The 20,643-nt window shown below is 43.3% G+C and overlaps 1 protein-coding gene across 1 annotated transcript in view; it reads right to left on the bottom strand.

The window, feature by feature from the left end:
* The window catches only part of KTN1 (kinectin 1), a gene marked incomplete in the record, with an annotated part of 2,305,074 nt that overhangs the window by 1,196,746 nt on the left and 1,087,685 nt on the right, over positions 1 to 20,643 (bottom strand). Inside the window, 1 exon segment of the mRNA XM_044074427.1 lies at positions 13,303 to 13,343. Coding sequence (XP_043930362.1) covers positions 13,303 to 13,343 — 41 coding nt within the window.

The raw sequence follows: 20,643 nt of genomic DNA, 5'->3' as shown, positions 1-20,643 counted from the left end.
CCATCCAGTGATCTTTGCCCAGCAGAGGTAAAAGCTGTTGTAACGTCAACATCTTGAACTTGGGAATGTCCAGATAAGTGTTGAGGAGAGATAAATCCAAAATTGGTCTCCACGTGTTCCCTTTCTTTGGTACTAGGAACAGGCGAGAATAAAATCCTAGGCCCCTTTCTGATAGAGGGACTGGCTGAATGGCCCCTATCTGGAGTAATTGAGAAACTTGCTTGTGAGCCTCTTTTCTTTGTGGAGGAGGAACGTCTGGCATGCCTTTGAAAGGGGCATTGTATGGAAATAAAATCTGTAACCGTGGTGAATGACATCCAACACCCATTTGTCTTGAGTAATTAAATCCCAATTTTCTTTGAAAAGAGACAGTCTTCCTCCCAAAGGAGCTGCCAGACGAGAATCTACTGGCAGCGGAAAAGACAGGTCATTGGGTCTGTTCTGAAAGGACTGACCCTGCCCTCACCAGAAGTCTGGGCAGGGAACTCCTGTTCTAGGCCTAAAAGAACCTTGAGCCCTGCCCCTACCACGTCTAGACCTACCCCTAGACTGGGAATCATAAGCAGGATATGTCCACCCCTTAGCAGGCCAATTTCTACTAAACTTCGGTGGCTGCCCCTGCAAAAAATCTTTAACAGTTTGCATAGACTTAGCTTTGCCCTCCATTTTCTTCAAAACTGCTTCCACAGGCGATCCAAACAACACATCAGACTGTAAAGGAGCATCCAAAATCCTTGTCTCAACATGCTCAGCTAAATTCTGATCCTTCAACCAGGCATGCCTGCGAAGAACAGAACTAGTAGCGGCCACCCTCGAGGAGGCCTGTACAGCATCAAAACCACATTGCAAAGAATGCTTACCCACTTGTTCAGACACATGAACCAAATCCAGCAACTCTTTACACTCAATACCTCCTGCCAAAGCATCCACCTTAGATTTTAATTGTGAAAGGAGGTAATTCTGATATTTTAGCATGTGAAACTGACAATTCAATGCCCTCATGGCTAGAGTGGAAGAAGTATACACTTTCTTTCCCCACCTATCCAAAGCCCTTGCCTCTTTATCAGTGGGAACAGGATTTTTAACCACAGAAGCTTTAACACCTTTAGGGCCTTGAGAAATAGTTTCTGGGTCCCCTAGGACTCTTAAACAAATACTTATGAGCCTATAATACCTATCAGGCTTAACAGGAGCAGGAGGCAAAGAGTCAGGGTTCAGGAAGCCTCTGCAAAACATCTTCCACCACATTCAACACAGGAGGAATAGCCAAGGGCCTATGCTGGGGTAAAACAAGAACTCCCTAAGCCTTTTCCTGGAATCAGAGTAATCCTGGCCTTCCCATTTAAAGTGCTCCCTCATGGAATGCAGAGTTTCTGAAAATGAGAAATCCTCAGGAGGAGTAGCTGTAGGAGTGGAATCATCCACATCAGAATCAGAATAAGTAGGATACTCCTGCAAGTCTTCCAGAAGACCCTGAAGCCTCTGAACACTGTTCAAAACTATCAAAGTCTGGTTCCACCCTAGGCCTCTTATCAGGCGGGGCATAGAACCTCTAATCATAGTAATCAAATCTTCTGCCATTTTAAGCATATGTTTCTTAGGTACAGAACCTGAAATGCTAGGAGAAGCCCCCACTGAAGCTAAACTAGGCCTACCTCTCAAAGAAGTTTTGGCAACAGAAGGAGAGGCTCTAACTACCTTGGGAAGAGAGGGAAGAACAGTCACCTGAGAAGCCCCCTCAGCCTGGCCTACCTCCTGAGAGGCACATCCTGTAACAGTAAAGTTTCTGCCTGGGACTCTATGGAAACTCCTGGCAAAACCTCTGGCTCCACTGAGCCACCTAAAGAACCGGCGTCCGGGACTGCCGGGTCATCAACCCTAGGCTTCGCTGTTTTGTCCTTGCGCTTCTTGGGCCAGCGGGCGTCGGAGCATCCGGCGGCATTTTATAATTGCTTCCCAAACACTAACCTGGCACAGTCTAACCTCCTTTTAATAGTGCGTTTGTTAAACCTAGCACAAGAGCGGCAACCAACAACGTCGTGCTCAGGCCCTAAACAAGGTATACACAAGGTATGGTAATCCCTATGAGGTATCTGTTTCCCACAAGAAATACAGTTATTCACTTTTTCTGACATCCGGTAAAATGCTGAGGCAAGAAAAAAACAAAATGTTGTACTTAGCCAACTCTGTTTGGTCTGAAACTCCGGTTTGAAAGATTTCAGAACGCCAACCTGCACTCGCAAAACTGCTTCTGCATCGGACCACGCGGCAAAAAAGACTGAGGATATGACGCCGGTCATGCGCATTAGTACCCTGACGTACTGACGTCAGACTAATGCGCCCTGACCGACGTCAGCCTTATACTCTGGTATTCGGGCCGACTGGATGCGGACTATACCCACTAGTAAGGACTGCAGCAATGGAAGACGAAGAACATCCTAAGAGCTCTAATTCAAAGCTTACCCTGACACAGTGAACACAGTGGTGCTTTGTTATGGATATTCAAGGAAACGTACATCTCAAGAACCAGCCCCATAAGTAGCAACAGAGGACAGCACAGCAACTGATGGACTTGCACGGTCCCTCCCTCTAAGGCAGATTGTCTGCCATGGAGGGGGAAAGGGATAATACTATGTAACATCTGACATCCAAATGAACTCCTCAATCTACAACGGGACTTATTCTCTAGGATCTGAAATGGCCAGGAAGAGTATGAAAGGGATTATAAAGGTCAACAATGGTGATTAAGGATCCATTTTCTCTTCAACAGGTTAACCACAGAGTCCTGTAAAGGAAAATTGGTACTTTTCCGTTAAACCCCTACCACCTGTTCGCGCTTACTTTCCGTTCAACCCGTACCACGAACCACTTACAACAGCCTCCTGACTTTACAGCAGTGGTAATCAAACTGTAGCCATCTCTGTTGTCTTCTACAGATACATGCACCCATTTCCATCACAGCAAGGTTACTCGTCTTTTCCATTAAACCCCTACCACGTCTTCGCACTTACTTTCCGTTAAACCCGTACCACGAACCACTTCAGTTACAGCAGCCTCCTGGCTACACAGCACTGGTAATCAAACTATAGCCATCTCTTTTGTCTTCTCCAGAAACATGGACCAATTTCCATCACAGCGACTTAGTCCCTTTTTATTATTAAACTGCTGTCAGAACGCAAATGCTAAAATGCTTCAACAGATACATCAGTTAGTAAGGAAGCCGTAGAACTAACCATGTATTTTGGGCTGGGAACAGTCTCAGTTTATTTTTAAACCAATACTTTTGGGTTCCCCTTCACAACTTCAGATATAACAGTCACTGCTTGAGCTTTAAATAAATCATTTCAAACTGCAGTTGCCTGAAGAAACATCTGATGTTCATCAGAATACGGGATAATGCTTTATGCATGTTACAAAATGCTCCATAACATTCACATGGGTGCAACATTTAACAATACTGCTTATTGTTTACATTGTCGGATCATAGAATGCAAATATTTAGTATCGTAATTTCAAATATTTTTTCAGCTTTGAAAGTTCCTTATTCAACAGATGTAGTTGTCACACAAAACTTGTCTCCGCTACTGAAATACTGGCAAAATACAGCAGCGCAAACTGGTAGGGGTTTAACGGGAAAGTACCGGCAAATCAAATAAGTCACTCAGTATGGGCTGTGAGAGCTCATCCATACAGAGGGCAGGCTATTCTGTGTAAGAGCAGGGCTGAATCTGCTGCCCTAGATAAAGCATCAGTGCTCTTAAAATTACAGCAGACCATATATGGTAGCACACTGAAGAAGCTTGTGGAGTATTTGACCACCTACTTATTGAAAAGACACACAAAGGAAGGACAGCCTTTCCACTACCTGATCCACCAGGAAGGATGTGGAAGTGTGGATCTAATCCACAACACCAGAAGAGGAGAATTTATCCACCCACCCAAAGCAGCTAAGTATTAACATGTTGCAATGTTTGTGCCCTGCGCTGAATTTGGGGGTGCCACAAAGTCATCTCCAGGATACAGGATATTCAGCCACTCCATTCAGCAAGGAACATAGAATAGCCGTCATCTTGAGAGTCAGAGGTCTACAATTTGCGTGATGTGCGTTTCCAGACCAAATTGTTTACTTTATGAAGGGGTCCATATGTATGCACAACCAAGCATTCTTCCTCCTTTTCCAGATACTTAAGGTAATTCTGGGGGAAGGAATGAGGACCAGAATTCAGTCCATTGAGGCCCTCACATTTAAAAATATAACTCCAAATCATGGGTCAATGGTGGGGTTGGTGTGTGAGTGTGAGTGTGTGTGCGTGTGCACTTGCATGTGTTCGTGTATAAGAGGGCTAACATTATAAATCTCTCAGAAACCATGGCTTCTGGATCGGTTATTCATTCTATGAGGATGAAAGGGTGGGAAAACCCTCCATCCCCAAAGGCTCTGTACAAAAACTACATAGAGGAGGATAAAAATGCTATGGGCTCTTCTCAGGTGGTGGATGGCATACTCGAGGATAATCATGAAAAAAAAATTCTTGGTGACTTAATAGGATTTCACTGGGTCTAGCAGTGGTAAAAGTATGATATCCATGTGTGCACACATACACCGAAGACAGGTAACCCACTTCAAAACAAGTATGCAAAATCTGCAGGCTCTACTGCAAGCCCTGGTAAAACAAGACCAGCTGAACCTTAGTCAGTATGAACCATTAAGTACTGCTGAATATGAAGATATACTTGGTCAGAAGACTCCTTAGTCACAAACAACCACTGCACTACTGTCAGAGGATTCAAGACACCACACCTCCTAGAATTTGGCTAATTAGTAGTGTGAGTCAGCTTATCAACCAAGGGTTGGGATATACCCATATTTCAGGATGCACCCCACAAGGTGCCAAGTCAAGTGGTGCACCAATTCAAGGCCCCCTTACTGTTTGCTAAACTAGAAAATAGATTTAAGCTCAGGCCCTTGGTAGTCAAGAATGAGGTTAAAGGGCAAAGGGCCACCTCTACAAAAGACCAGTCTTCAAGAAGATACGACTAAAGTCTTCTTATTCTCTAGTCCCAATTCTTATTCTGGGTACTTTCAAGCAGTGCCATTCTGCAGCAGTCAGACAGCCCAAAAGTTTCTCAACAACATCTATAAGTGGCCAGAATGAATTGCTGGCATTAAGATGTTTTTTTGCACTGTGTCTTCTCTTAAACAGTAGGGACAATGACGACACTTGTGAGGGTGACTTATTAACAGTTAAAAAGCTTTGCTTCATTTTATTAGGCTTTATTTTAGAGAAATGTAAGAAAATCTTCAAACACAAACTTATGACAGATTCCAATTTTGAGTGTGGCAGAAGGAAACTGGAAGGAAGACAACTGGCAGATACAGGGGCAAGGCAATCTCTCCTAGTATGACAAATAACATTACCAGATGAAGGAAACTGAGCAAGAGGGCTTCAGAAAAAAAATACTGAAAAGGAATGGAAGAGGGTATGAAACCAATCAAAGAAGCACTGAAGAAAGTACCAGACATTGGATCAGACTAATAAATGCATGGACTTTACCCTTTAAAAATATTGTGGGTGCTAACGTCACAATGCCCTGAGCTCATCGTTATCCACAAAGATAGGAATAGAAGAACTGATAACACTGATATTTCTCCAACTGCACCAAAAAGTTTATGATACTTTAAATGACTTACTGGTACCATTTGGAGGTACTCCACAATATGGCCGTTTCAGCAATATCAAAAAGACAGGCCTACTGTCACCAATATGAAGAAGCATATGGAGGAAAGGTACTCTAACTCATAGGGACTTTAGGGCTAATTCATCACTATCCACAGGAAACTCCTATAGCCAGCTGCTGCTCCTCTGAATTTTAGTGGAGCAGTGCTAATAGAGATGAAAGACTACTAGTAAAACAAAGATTTTGCATAGCTGAATGAGTACTTAAATACAATAATAAAGGTTAGTTTTGGGCCTTAGAAATGAGGTACCTGCTGAAGCAAAACACAATCAAGCAAAGTTCTATCTAGGTGCAGTTGAAGCCTTTGGCATAAAGAGATGAACTACATTTTTTACTTCTGTATAACATCAGCTTTGATTTACTAAATGAATATATCCTTTACTTTCTCAACCTAATTTTGTAAATTAAAAGAGGAAACACGGATAATTAAATCACAACAGACCCGTACAGAACCTCAGGGTTCTGCTGAGAAAAGGGAACATTTAATATGTTAACTACTTTGCATGAGCAATCTGCTGCGTTGATATAGCCAGAACAAGCCATTTTATACTCATTTTTCTGCCTCTAACCCATCTGGCGTTTAGAAAGATGAACAGATCTCCCAAAATGTTGCCCTCAAGCACTTAAAAATGCATGCATTACTTCAACTGTTCTCTGTATTAAATATGTTTTGCAAGTTATGTACCCCATTGTTTGGGGAAGTAATTTATACGGTTGTAGACATATCATGACCTGAAAAGTAACCATCTTCTTTTTATGATATTTCATGTAGTTTTATGTTTAATTTGGATAAATCCACAATGTCAAAATGCTTAAAACTATATTATTTGCTTAAATAGTTCTCTTAATGTTGAAAAGAATACTGCTTTTAAGTCACAGCATTAAACTTATGAATACAATAATGTCCATCTGTAGAAACAGGGAGACCAGTTTTGCAAAATGTGAAAATAAAACAGCAACAGCACCGAAACAAAGCATGTGGGCAGCTTACATTTTACTTTACTGCATGAAACTACCCATGCAGTGTAGTTTATGGGTGGTATAAAATCACAGCAATGGATTTCTAAGATACATCCGCACAGTTTGTCCATCCTACTACATTTATATAAAAATTAGTTTTTATATTATAAAGCTTGCCTGAAAGTGAAGAGAACAATAATAAGATAAAATATAAAGTCATCATAAGCAAGAATACTGAAGACTGCTTTAAAAAGCGAATTATGACCTGGATTTACCTATTGGTTAGAGCTCTTAAGAGATGGATGTTACTTTGTTAACCTAAAAATGTTTTCTGTAGCTTAACTGTCAATCAAGTCTGTTTCTCTCTCAGAGCAAGTGGTCTGACCACAAAACAAAAAAATCATAGCTCTCAACTTCTTTGCTCAGACACAAAGCCAAAAATAGCTTGGGGCAAAAGCTCAAAACCAGGGACAATATTTAGCAATTACTCTTTTCACTCAAAATGTAACAAATCTGAAGAACACACACATGAAATTCTAAAGCTCAGCATTAATGACTTGACTCCATCCTCAGTGATTTACCAGAAAATAAAAAAAAATGTACAATGGACTGGACAAAAATATGACAGAAAAATTAAGAGTTGCTCTTCAAAACCAGGGACAGTTGAGGAATATGTCAAAAATGTATAGTTTTCTTTTGCAGCATTGTCAGAAAAGTAAGTCACAAGCTAAGTATGAGTGAGCGCTGGCAATGCTGCATCAAAACAAGCATGTACTAAAACAAAAAATCTGGAAGACAGCTAAAAATTCAAGACACGTTTTTTTTCAGCAAAAGAAAGGGATAAGAAAAGTACAGTTGTGTACACTTAACATAAATGTAGATGTTCGAGAGTATTCACTGTTGCAGCCATCACACTTGGGTTATCTGCCTGCAGGTAGCCCTCAGTCGGCCCGAATACCAGAGACTTAGTATTTCTGCGTCGGTTGCTGTCGCTTCAGGACTGACGTCAGGTGGTCAGGGGTATAAAAACAGGCAGCCGATGCCATTACATCAGTTTTTCTTGCCCCAAATGTCAGGAGCCCCCCTCCCCCAAATAGGGAGCTAAGTAATGGTGGAGAAAACACCACCAGTAAAAAGTAAATACCAATACCAATAGTAATAGCCATAGAGAGGAGAGAGAGAGAGAAAAACAGGTGGCTGGAGGGAGGGAAACCAGGACTGCAACAGTGAATACACTCGAACATCTACATTTATGGTAAGTGTACACGACTGTACTATGTTCTTCGTGTTTCACTGTTGCAGTCATCACACTTGGGTGGATTCCCAAAGCTGAGAAAGGGTGGAGGCAGTCAAGAAGAGTTAGGGCTGGCTAGTAGGCCTTGCAAGACTGCTGTAGCAAAACCTGCCCTGGATTTGGAAAAGATAGGCAGGTGGTAATGCTTGGTGAAGGTGTGTACAGAGCTCCAGGTAGCAGCCTCCAGGATGTCCCTGGTAGGGACTCCCCTGAAAAATGTTGTAGAGGTAGATGTAGCCCTAGTTGAATGTGTTCTGACTCCGAGGGGTTGGCCTTCCATGGTGTTTATAGCAGAAATGGATGCAGTGTGGTATCCATTTGGAAATGGTTTGTTTTGAAATGGCCTTGCCCTCTGCCCTTGTTGCAAAGCTGACTAGTAACTGGTCAGATTTTCTGAAGGGCTTAGTCCTGTCAAGGTAGAATCTGAGCTGTGTGCGCACGTCCAAAGAGTGCAGGATCCTTTCTCCTTTATTTTGAGGATTAGGGAAGGAGGTTGGCAAATGTCTGGATTGGTTGAGAGCCACACTGGACACCACTTTAGGCATAAAGGAAGGTTTAGCCCTGAGGGAAACCCTGTCAGCATGGCAAATAATGAATGGTTCCACAGCCATCAGCGCTTGTAGCGCAGTTACTCTTCTAGCTGAAGTGATGGCTAGAAGCAAGGCGGTTTTCCAAGAGAGGAATTTTAACTCTGCTGAAGCAGCCAGTTCAAAGTGTGTGTGTGTGTGGGGGGGGGGAGCTTTTCCAGTACAAAGTTAAGGTCCCAAGCAGGGTGGGGTCTCCTTGGTAGTCTTAAGTTGTTTGCCCCTCTCACGAACTGTTTGATGAGGGGGTGAGAGAATAGGGGTGGATCAGTGTTGTAATGAGCTGAGATGGCAGAGGCATGGATCTTAATGGAGGAGAAGGATAGGCCTCTGTGGAGAAATTCAGCTAGGTAATCCAGGATTAGGGATAAGAAGGGTAGTGCTGTGTCCTCTCCTTCTCCTTTAGACTGAATGAAGCAACAATACCTTTTCCACTTATCAGCATAGGATTTCCTTGTACTGGTCCTTCTGGTTTCAAGGACAACATCCAGCACCTGTTTAGGTTGCTGGTGCAGAATTCAAGGAATAAGCCAGGCTGCAAGATTTAAGGTTTGCAACTGGGGATGCAAAATCTGTCCCTCCTGCTGAGAGGGCAGGGTTGGGGTCTGGTGTAGGTGCCAGCATGGCACCACTGTCAGGCTGCGCAGGAGTGGGTACCAGTGCTGGCGTGGCCACAGTCCGGGGCAATACAAATTGTCCTTGGCCTGTTTTGTTTTATCTTGAGTATTACTCTTATGAGAAGGGGCAAAGGGGGAAAGGTATTAGACAGAGCTTTTCCCATAGAAAGGATACAGCACCCATTTTCCAGGCCCTGCTGTGAGAATTCCTGGTGCACAATTTGCTGAGCTGGTGGTTGTAGGGGGAGGCAAAGAAGAGATCCACCTCTGGAGTCCCCCATTTCTGAATCAGAAAGTTGAAGGTGGTGGGGTCCAATTTCCACTCGTGTGGGTCTAGGAGATTTCTGCTTAAATTGTCTGCCAGTGAGTTTTGCTTGCCTGGCAGGAACTGAGCTTGTAGGTGGACTTGGATGTCCAAAGCTGTGTGCCACAGGGCCATGGCTAACCTGCAGAGTGGGTAGGAATGGGTTCCCCCGCTTGTTGATGTACCACATAACTGTGGTGTTGTCTGTTTTTATTAGCAGTTGTCCTGGAAAGAGTAGGGACATGAAAGCTGTCAGGGCATTCTGTACAGCTAGCATCTCTTTCTGGTTGATGAGCAGATGAATCTGGCTTGGGCTCCAGGGGCCCAGAAAACATTTGCCAGCCATGTGAGCCCCCCAGGCATAGTCTGATGTGTCTGTGGTCAGGGTCTGGATGGCGTGGGGTAGAGTGAATGTCTGTCCCTTGTTGTGGTTGCATGCTTCTGACCACCAAAGGAACTCTGTCCTTAGACAGGGTATGATATGAATGACTGTTTCCAGGTCCTGAGAATGCTGGCACCAAAGACTTTTTAAATAGCACTGAAGTTTCCTCACATGTAGTCTTGCATATGGAATTAGCAGTATACATGAGGCCATGAACCCTAGGGCTTGCAGTATTTTTCTTGCAGATAGCTGGGTTCTGGTGGCCATTTGTTTGAAGTAATCTGTCAGATAGACTTGCTTTTCTGAAGTGAGGAATGCCATCTGCGAAGTTGTGTCCAAGCTTGCTCCTAGTAATACAATCTTTTGACTGGGTACCAGTAGTGATTTATTTTCGTTGATGGTGTACCCCAAGGAAGTGAGAAGACTTTTTACAAATGCCAGGTGCTGAAGCAGCAATTCCTGACTCTGCCTGAATTAGGCAGTCGTCCAAGTATGGATAAATTTGGATATTTCTCTGCCTGCAGTACGCAATGGTTGGAGCCAGGCATTTTGTGAATACCCTGGGTGCAGCAGATAAGCCAAAGGGAAGTGCAGAGAACTGATAATGCATAGATCCTGCCCTGAAATGTAGATACGTCCTGCATGATGACTCCCTTATAGGGATGTGCTGACAGACTTCTTTTAAGTCTAGGGTGACAAACCAGGCATCCTTGGCTAACATAGGAAGACGCTGTTGCAGGGTAAGCATTTTGAATTTTGGTACCACCAGGAAGGTGTTGAGAATTGAAAGATCCAGGATGGGGCGCCAAGAGCCCTCTTTCCTGGGTACCAGAAGAGTCTGGAGTAGAATCCTTGACCCCTCTGTTCTACTGGAACAGGCTGAATACCTCTGATATTGAGCAGGGAAAGTACTTGGTTTTGAGAATCTGCCCACTGGTTTGGAGGAAGGGTTGGAAACCCACTTGGGGTTGGCAGAGAATGGAAATAAAATTTGTACCCCTGGGATACAATGTTGAGGACCCATCGGTCCTGGCTGATGGACATCCAGTTTTTTGCATGAAGGGCAAGTTTTCCTCCTAGGGGCACAATCAGTTGGACAGGGGTGGGAAGTGGATTGAAGAAGTCATTGTGAGCTTTTTCCATAAGGAGGTGGCTTACCACTCCCTGCTATAGGGGGGGGGGCACCCCATAGATCTCTGCATACCCTGAGACTGTAGTCTGGGTGGTCGGTTTCCAATGGGTCTTGTTTGAGAAGGCCTGGAGGGGGCTGGAAAGGACCAGTGTTTTAACACTCTGCATAGATTTAGCTTTTTCTTCCACTTTTTTTTTTAAGAACCTCTTCTGCTTTGGTGCCAAAGAGTCCTTATTCAAAGGAGCGTCTAGTAATTTAGATTTGACATGATCTGGCAAGATCTGCTCCTTCAGCCAAGCATGTCTTCTCAGTACAGAGCCAGTGACTGCTGCCCTGCAAGATGTTTCTAGGGCATCAAAGCCACACTGCAAAGTATGCTTACTGACTTGGTTTGCATAGTGCATAAGCTCCTGTAATTCTTTATTTTCTGCACAGACTGGAAAAGTTACCACTTTTTGTTTAATAAGCTCCATAATATGTTGCTGGTACTTTAGCATGTGAAACTGGCAATTCAAAGCCCTGATAGCAAGAGTTGCAGAGGTATATACCTTCTTACCCAATATGTCCAAAGCTCTGGAATCCCTGTCCTAAGGGGTGGGATTCTTGGCTGTAGTAGCCTTGATACCTTTAGGTCCCTGAGAAATTATCTCTGGGTCAGCAATAGGATTCTTGAACAGAAACTTGACAGCATCAAGTACTCTGTAGTACCTGTCAGGTTTCCTAGGGGCAGGAGGTAAAGTGTCAGGAGTAAGACTGGATTCCATGAAAACATCATCCACAACATCCAGGACAGGGGGTATAGCTAAAGGCCTGTGCTGAGGCAACTCTAAAAATTCTCAGAGTCTCTTTTTGGACTGAGGATAGTCTTGGCATTCTCAATGGAAATGCTCTCAAAGTATGCAAGGTTTCACCAAAAGAAAAATCCTCTGGAGGGGAGGCACAGGGAATGGATTCCTCTGCATCCAAATACTCATAAGCGAATAAGGGCATGTCTTCATAATCAGAAATGTCAGTCATTGGACTCCTGGTCTGTAGAACCTGAAGGGGACTGGGTTCTTTTGTCTCTTTGCAGGGGAAGGCTGACTTCCCTTAATCAGTGTAATAAGGTCTTCAGCCATTCTAAGCATTTGTTTTTGTGGCATAGGAGCCTGAGCATGCACTTTGGTTGTCAGTTTTCTAGGCGTAGTGCGTACTCTGGGCCTAAGAAACTCTGTAGTTTTGGATAGAAATGAAGTCGATTTAATTAGAATATCGGAAGAGCGAAGAACTGCCTCAGAAGCCGGTGCCTGCACTACGGCTCTGGACCCATCCAAGGTAGACACATCTGCAGGTTTCATAGTCGAAAAAGCATCTCACGGCATACCAGACTCCGAATGGGTCCCAGCGGAGGCCTGTGAATCCATTGAAGCGGGCATCAGGGGCTGCAAAGGCACCTCACTGAGTACCGGCGGACTGGCGACTAGCTTGATGGAAGCATCGTTGGCAGTTTTGGACCTATGCGGTCTGTCTTTATCCTTACGTTTTTTCAGAAAATCAGTAGTCGGATGGCTTACTGAAGCCATTTCAGAATATGGAGATATAGACAGTGAAAGAATTTAGCAACAAAGACAGCCCGATGAATGGTTCGGGCATTAAACAAGGCACAAAACAGACAGTGAGGGATGTCGTGGTCTGGGCCTAAACAGGTGACGCAGTAAGAATGAAAATATCTGTGAGGTATTTGCTTTCCACAGGCAAGACAATCTTTTCTGACATAGATTAGAGCAAGAAAAAACTATCCCCAATGGGGTACTTAGCTTTAGAAGACTTCAGGATTATTCAATTCAAAAATGAAAAATTCAGGTAGCGGCCGACCGGCACTCGCAAAGTGCTTCTCCTTCGGGCTCCTCCTCAGCAAGAAAGACTGATGTAATGGCATCAGATACCTTTTTTAATACCCCTGACGTCAGTCCTGAAAGCGACAGCAACCGACGCAGAAATACTAAGTCTCTGGTATTCGGGCCGAATGAGGGCTACCTGCAGGCAGATAACCCAAGTGTGATGACTGCAAGAGTGAAACACGAAGAACATCTGAGAATTTGAGCCTTCCTTTTACAGAAACTCCAACAAAATCTACAGACTGCGTTACCATTACGTAAACATAACAGTGTTCAATTCTATAGGTCCAAATGAATAACTCCTCAAAGAAACCAAATGCTGGTCCCACTAGATGAATAAACCACATAATGCTGTCTATGCTCAAAAGATTCTATGATATATTCAATGCCCGTGAAACACGCAGAAAACTTACAAGTGCTGAAGGTCTTCAACTCGCTGCTGCAATGAAGATACCTAATTAAAAAAAAGTTACTTTATTTAGACATTCATTTAAGAAAAATTACCATACACAATGACTAAAACATTACATTCATAACAGTTTTGACATCAGATGTTTGTTTTACCAATCATGTTCAGTAATGTACCCCTATCTTTTCCAGGACTGATTCCATGCCTTAACATGCCGCATCTTAGGAGAGGGTCAAGCTCCCCCACAGCCCTGAATAGAAATGAGTATCAAAAATGAACGAATGATAAACTCAATAAAAATTATAATTTTAGAAAAGTTAAATGGTAACTAGGAAAACACACATAGGAAGCAAAATTATTAGGTACTTTATATATTACCAGCTTTTCTAATGAGAGGGAATCTTGATGGGTGCATCTACAATTACAACTATCCTTCCTCCAAGAGTTAAGATTGCTACTCCCAGATGCTCATGTGACTTGGCAAACAACTTTTGTCAACTATATTATGACATGTGCCATACTAGGAGAGCATCCCTTAGCAAAAGCCAACTGTTTCTCTCACTGCTAACAAAGTACTATACCTGCAAATCAAGAAAATGTAGCAGAATGGTGTGTCTAAAAGGACACAAAATCACTACTGTATTGAGACCTTCCCGATGGAGAAGAATGGTAGAAGAACATTATGCATCAAGGAGAGTTCCTTTACAGTTACTGGCTATAAAATACAGCAGCTCACAAAGTACAGACCATACCAACAAGTACTCTTATGTCAGGCTAAACAGTTCCTGTCAAACCATCAATGTATGCAACTACAGAGAAATCTGTATACATGTGTATATCAATTTATGTCTGAAGAACTAAAGGCAAATAGAGACTCACTCTATTTGGGGAGGGGGAAATAATTCCCAATCTATCAAAAAAGAAAAAAAAAGTGTTTTTGCAGGGGGCAAGCCTCACTGCACTCCATACCCGCCTACTACTTATATACACCAATTCTGAGATTGCACAACAGTGCAGGAAAGGGGCCTATAGCCCTTACATGCACTTGTATGTGTCTGCATGAAACTGCAGTCCAAAAAGTATAACCACGCAACCCCTACCATAACTAAACCCAAACATATCTCCCAAACAAATTCTATGCACAGCAAAATCACATATGCATTTATCTCTCTCTCTCTCCATATTATATATATATATATATATATATATATATATATATATATATATCTATATACATATCTATCTATATCTATATATACATATATATCTATATCTATATCTATATATACATATATATCTATATCTATATCTATATATACATATATATCTATATCTATATATATACATATCTATCTATATCTATATCTATATATATTATATCTCTATATATATATCTATATATATTATATATCTATATATCTATATCTATATATATTATATATCTATCTATATATCTCTATATATATATCTATATATATATATATATATATATATATATATATATCTATATATATCTATATATATATATCTATATATATCTATATATATATATATATATATATATATATATATAGATACATATATATGTGTGTGTGTGTCTGTGTGTGTTGGAGCACTTTACATGCTCGAATTACTGAAAGCTCAAATTGAATATGATCGAGACCATATGCTCGAGCTTTCAGTAACTTGAATGTGTAAAGTGTTAAAAAATAACATTTTACTTACCTTAAGCATTATTTACACACAGAGGCAAGGACCTCTGTACGCTCTGTGTGTAAGTAATGTTTTCATTTTTTTTTTTTTGCGATGTTGACAGGAAATGGGAGATTTCCCTTTTCCCCACTGTAGCGCGATCTCGGAGTTGGTATAGTTAACTAGGGGGGGGGTGCAGGGGGGGCTTTGCCCCCCTGCAAAAGCGAGGTTGACTTTTTTTTGTTTTTTAATACATTTCATTTTAGGAGTTCGAGTTTCCTAAATTCAAACTTATGGTCTCAACCATATAAAGTTCGGGTTTTTGGGAATTCGAGCTTCTAAAGTGAATTTGTGTGTGTGTGTGTGTGTGTGTGTGTGTGTGTGTGTGTGTATATATATATATATATATATATATATATATATATATATATATATAGACATAGACCAGTTGGCATAATGGTTAAGGTCTTCATCTCCCATGCACAAGGTTCGATCCTGACAGGTCTGGAGTTTGCATGTTCTCCCTGCGTCTCTGTGGGGTTTCACCCATGTCTGAAAAACATGCTGGGTGTTCCCATCTCAAACTCACCAATGAATGGAGCTGTAGGCAGCAGCACAGACTCTACATGGTGTAGGGAGAAGAGTTGTACAGACCAACTGCTTTGGGCATCTACTGTGGTGTGCAGTATCTTTAAGATATGAGAACACAGATCAGAGACACTGCGCCATGGCAGGGCTAGTCAATTGGTGTAAAATATGGCTCTAGGTGATTTGGTCATGTTGACTAATGTTGCCAAAATGGGTATGGGTTGTTACCAGTGTTAAGTGGGTTGAGGACCCAGCCTACTCTGACCTACACCAGGGACCCTTGCTAATGGTGGGAAGGGTATATGTGCCCCTATTGGCCAGTGTGTGCCCGCCAGAAAGCCTAGCAGGCCTGGGTCAATAAGCTACTGGCCATCGGGTGTCTAGTTGCTCAGCCTGGGTTAGCTAGGATAGCTCTGTTGAGCGAAAGCTGGACGTAAAACCAATCAACCTGCCAAACATGAACTGAAAATTGTTATGCTTAATGTAGGTTCACAGGACACAGCTTGGAAGTGGATTACATGATGATATGGGAAGTCTGGACATCCTATCTATCCGAGAGACAAGAAGAAAGGGCGGTGCAGCAAAGCCACTTGGCTTGGGATCCAGACTGTACTACTCAGAAGGGGGATAGCCTAGAAATCATATAGGAATTGTGGCGAGAGAAGCTTCAGAAGGTAGTGAAGGATATCATCAGAATTAATGACAGACTCATGGAAATCAGACTCCAGTGTAATGATAGGGCAGTATTCATAATCTCAGCCTATGCCCCACAGCAGACTTGTGACAGTGAGGAAAAGAGTGCATTGAGACAGCAATTGCAGGACCTACTAGATAAAGCAGGACAACATGAATTGGTGTTGATAATGGGTGATTTGAATTGCACATATCGGGACAGACAGAACAGGATATGAGGACTGCCTGGGTCCACGTGGGTGGGGCAACAGGAATAAAGAAGGAAAAGCCATTTTGCCAGACAGAAGTCTAGAAAATAGCTCGACAGTAGCAGACGCATGGTCCAGAAAGGCAGAGTCACAAGATCACATACAAAAGTAGACAACATGCAACTCAGGTAGACTTCCTCCTAGTAAGGAAAAAGCACTGGAGTAGAAAGATTAGTTGTGTAAAATCTTACCATAACCATAGATGTCCCTCTCTTCCATGTTGCATTATTCGTGCTGTGGTATCCTCCACCTCAGGCGACCCAAACATCCGGCTGCTAAGTAAAAGCTTAAGCCTGGCTGCTGCCAGATGCGTGGGACATCACACGCAGGGGCATAAACCATGGGCCTGTATTGTGACATCTGCACACACAGACTTCAAAACTGACTGCCCAGTTGGACAACAGTCTAAGGAGTACAAGAAAAATGCCCTCTAGACAGGGTAAATGTAAAGAAGGGGGTTAGGTTGGTGGGAAGGAATACTGCAACATGGAAGAGAAGGATATCTATGGTTATGGTAAGATTTTACACAACTAATCTATGTCCTTCTGTTTCCATGTTGCAGTATTCTTACTGTGGGAGAGTTCCAGAGCTCAAGAGGAGGAAAGGGTGGTGGAAGAAATAGTTTCCAGGAATCCATGCAGGATTGTCCTTGCTAATCCTGCTCTGGCGACATGGTCCAATTTGTAATGCTTGGTAAAGGTATGCACAGAGGACCACATGGCTACCTCAAGAATGATGGCTGTGTCCAAGCCTTTGAGGAAGACTCCAGAAGAGGCCACGGCTCTTGTAGAATGTGCCTTAATTTTGAAAGGGAAGTCATTGCCATGGTAAGCATAGCAAGAGGAAATAGTCTTTTGTATCCAGGAAAATACAGTTTGTTTGGATACAGGCTTGCTCAGGGCCCTGGGAATGAAGGACACAAAGAGCTGATTGGACTTTCTAATGGCTTAGGTTTTGCCCAAATAGAACCTTAATTGTCTGTGGCCATAAAGGGAGTGGAGTACTCTCTCTCTGTCATTCAGCAGAAAGGGAACGAAGGTGGGCAAATGAATAAACTGATGGCAAAAGGGAGGAGGAAGGAATTAACCTGGACTGTTTGTGAGGGGCCACTGCAATGACTGCATGGTCTGCCACTGGTGGCTTAATGAGGAATTTGTGCTCATCAGGGACCTTGTAAAAGTTGTCAGGTCTTTTGGGAGCTGGGGGCTGTGATTCTGGTGTCTTTGAGGCTGATGCAAATGCATCGAAGTAGGCTGGAATCACTGGTGGGATAGCAGACAGGGAGGGTGACTCCACCTGAAGTAGTTCAAAACATCTCTTTTGAACCTCGGTCATCTGAGTTGCACCCCATTTGAAATACTCCCTCATTTTAGTAACTGTTTCCCCAAATAAAATGTCTTCAGGGGGCGAGTCTCCCTCCAGGGAATCCTCATCTGGGGAAATTTAATCCAGAGGGGAGGCTATCTGGGAGGTGTAGGTAACAGATTCATCTGAGGAGGAAGAAGACGAGTCTTCCTCCTGGGTGTGAGTGGTATGAACAAAATCAGCTGAGGTTGGCCCGGGGCTGAGAACAGGCAATGTGGCAGCAAAAGAGGCTGAAGGCCTAAGAGCCATAAAAGGCCTGAACCAAGGATTGAGAGGAAGTATGCCAGTCTGGCAGGTCCGCAGAAGAAGTAAAGAGAGGTTTAGTTTTTTGCTTCCTCTTAAGAGGAGTAGACTTAGTGGGAAGAGAGGGCCTAGTATCACGGGTCTGGCCTGTAGGAGAGAATTCAGATTCCTGTACCGTGGGCGAGTGTCCGGTGGAGGCTGGTTCCCTCTTGGCTGAAACAGATGTCAGAAAGACCTCAGGGGACATGCCTACCGGTGTGTCCAAGGCAGCTTCCACGAGGTTAGTCACTGAAATAGACAGTTCCAGTAGACATCCCAGAACGTCCAATGACTGAGGGGCAGAAGTGGTAGGCCTTGCAACCTTGGCCTTCTTTTTAGGCGACTCTGCCTTGATGGCCGACTTCGGATCCATACGTAGGGCTAAGCGCTTTAATCACTGATCCTCGAGATAAGAGTTTTAGGGCTACCAGATGACTACACGGGGTTTTAAGTACAAATGACTGGCAGATGCTATGGGTGGAGTAGTCGTCTTCTTGGCCTAAGCAGAACAGAGTTCATGCAAATCCTTGCGCAGAATCCGACATCTCCACCTACATTTTCCCTAACGGACATTGGCTAAATAACAGCAAACTACCAAAGCTCAAGTAAGAAAAGGAATTTCCCCAATGGGGTACTTATCTGTAGACATCGTCAAGAGCAGGGAGCGAAGTGATCGATCTGACATTCGACTGAGGCAGAGAAGTTCTGAGGTTTGTGTGTGCAGACGTCTCATTTAAGGCCTATGGTTTATGGCCCTGCGTGTGACATCTCATGCACCTGGCAACAACCAGGCTTAAGCTTTTGCATAGGAGCCAGACATTTGGTTCAGCTGAGGCGGTGGACTCCACAGTAAAAAATACTGTAACATGGGAAAAGAAGGACATTCAATGATAGCAAAGTCATCCCCAGTGAAACAGTCGTCCCACAGCATAAACCCCTAGATGCCACAATCTAGGCTGCAAACAGTGGTCAGAGAAGGCTGTAAGGCCAGAGACCAGGCTGAAGACCTGGAAGTTGACTGGAAAGAAAGTACAACAGTTCAAGGAGTAACTCACGGCCTCTATCACCCCAAGAGGAGGAGGAAATGGGTGGAGTTGAAAAAGAATGGCAGCCCCTAAAAACAGCATGCGTTAGGACTACAGAAAAGATATGTGGCCGAGCCAGGTATGGAAATAAGGTACATAAGGAAAGCTGGTGGTGGAATGCAGTAGTCTAGGAAGTCATCAAACAAAAGGAGTGCAGAAACAAGTGGGAGACAGAAAAGACTGACCAAGCTTTGAAGGACTACTGGTTGGCTAAGAAAGAAGTTGCTATAGCAAAGAATAGGGCATCAGAGGCACTGTACCAACTTCTGGAAAGTAACTCAGTAAGAGTCACAAAGAAACTATATCAGGTTGCAAGGGAAAGACAGAAAGATAAAGAAGACAGTCAGATACCCTTCAAAAGGGATGCCAGCAACAACCTGCTCACCAGTCCACAGGACATCAAAGGCAGATGGAAGGAGTATTTTCAGCAGCTTCTGAATGAAGAAAAACCCACAGAAGTTGTGCTGCTCCAGAAACAGCCTACAATGAAAGAAGAGGAGCTCACCCTAGAAGAAGTAAGAGCATCACTAAAGAAGATGAAGTCAGGGAAAGCAGCACGCTCAGATGAGGTCACAGCAGATATGATAAAGATGCTGGGGGAGATGGGGAGAAATGGCTCCTGAGTGTACTAACAGTCGTGTGTATAGAAAGGTGCATCCCAGATGATTGGAGAATAAGCATACTTGTGCCAGTGTACAAGAACAAAGGGAACATCCACAACTGTGGGCAGTACAAAAGCATCAAACTCCTATAACATTGCATGAAAGTTCTGGAGAGAGTGACTGACAAACAGATACGCAGAGTAGGAGAATGTAAGATCTGAGATGAACAGTTCGGATTCATATCAGGATGCAGCACAACTGACCTGATGTTTGCAGTGAGACAGATACTGGAGAAGAAGCTACAGATGAGGAGAGTGTCCAACTGGGCATTCCTAGACTTGGAGAAAGCATATCACAAGGTACCAAAAAAGCTGATATGGGCAGCACTGCAGTTGTTTGAAGTCCCAGAAACATTGGTAGAATTAGTGCAGGCTATGTACAAGGACCCAGTGACTCAAGTCAAGTACAAACAGTGTTCGGCTTCAAAGAGGGTCTTCCAGTGGGAGTGGGTGTACACCAGGGCACAGCTCGAGCTCACTGCTGTTCTTACTGGTGATGAAATACATTAGCAAACAATTTGGAAGGGACAGATCAACAAAGCTGCTGTGTATACAGACAATGTGGCATTACAGGCAGACTCTGAGCCAGAACTTCAGCAAATGCAGGAGAATGGAACGCAAAACTGAAGACACATGAGATGAAACTAAGCACAGATAAGATGGTGGTAATGGCAGCAAACTGGGGAAATCAGAAGAGGCTGAGAATAGAGGTAGAAGGGAAGACAGTGGAA

This window comes from Protopterus annectens, chromosome 6.part0, assembly GCF_019279795.1.
Source record: "Protopterus annectens isolate FY-2018-M chromosome 6.part0, PAN1.0, whole genome shotgun sequence".
NCBI classification, from domain to species: domain Eukaryota; kingdom Metazoa; phylum Chordata; order Ceratodontiformes; family Protopteridae; genus Protopterus; species Protopterus annectens.
This window is presented reverse-complemented; position numbering and strand designations above follow the sequence as displayed.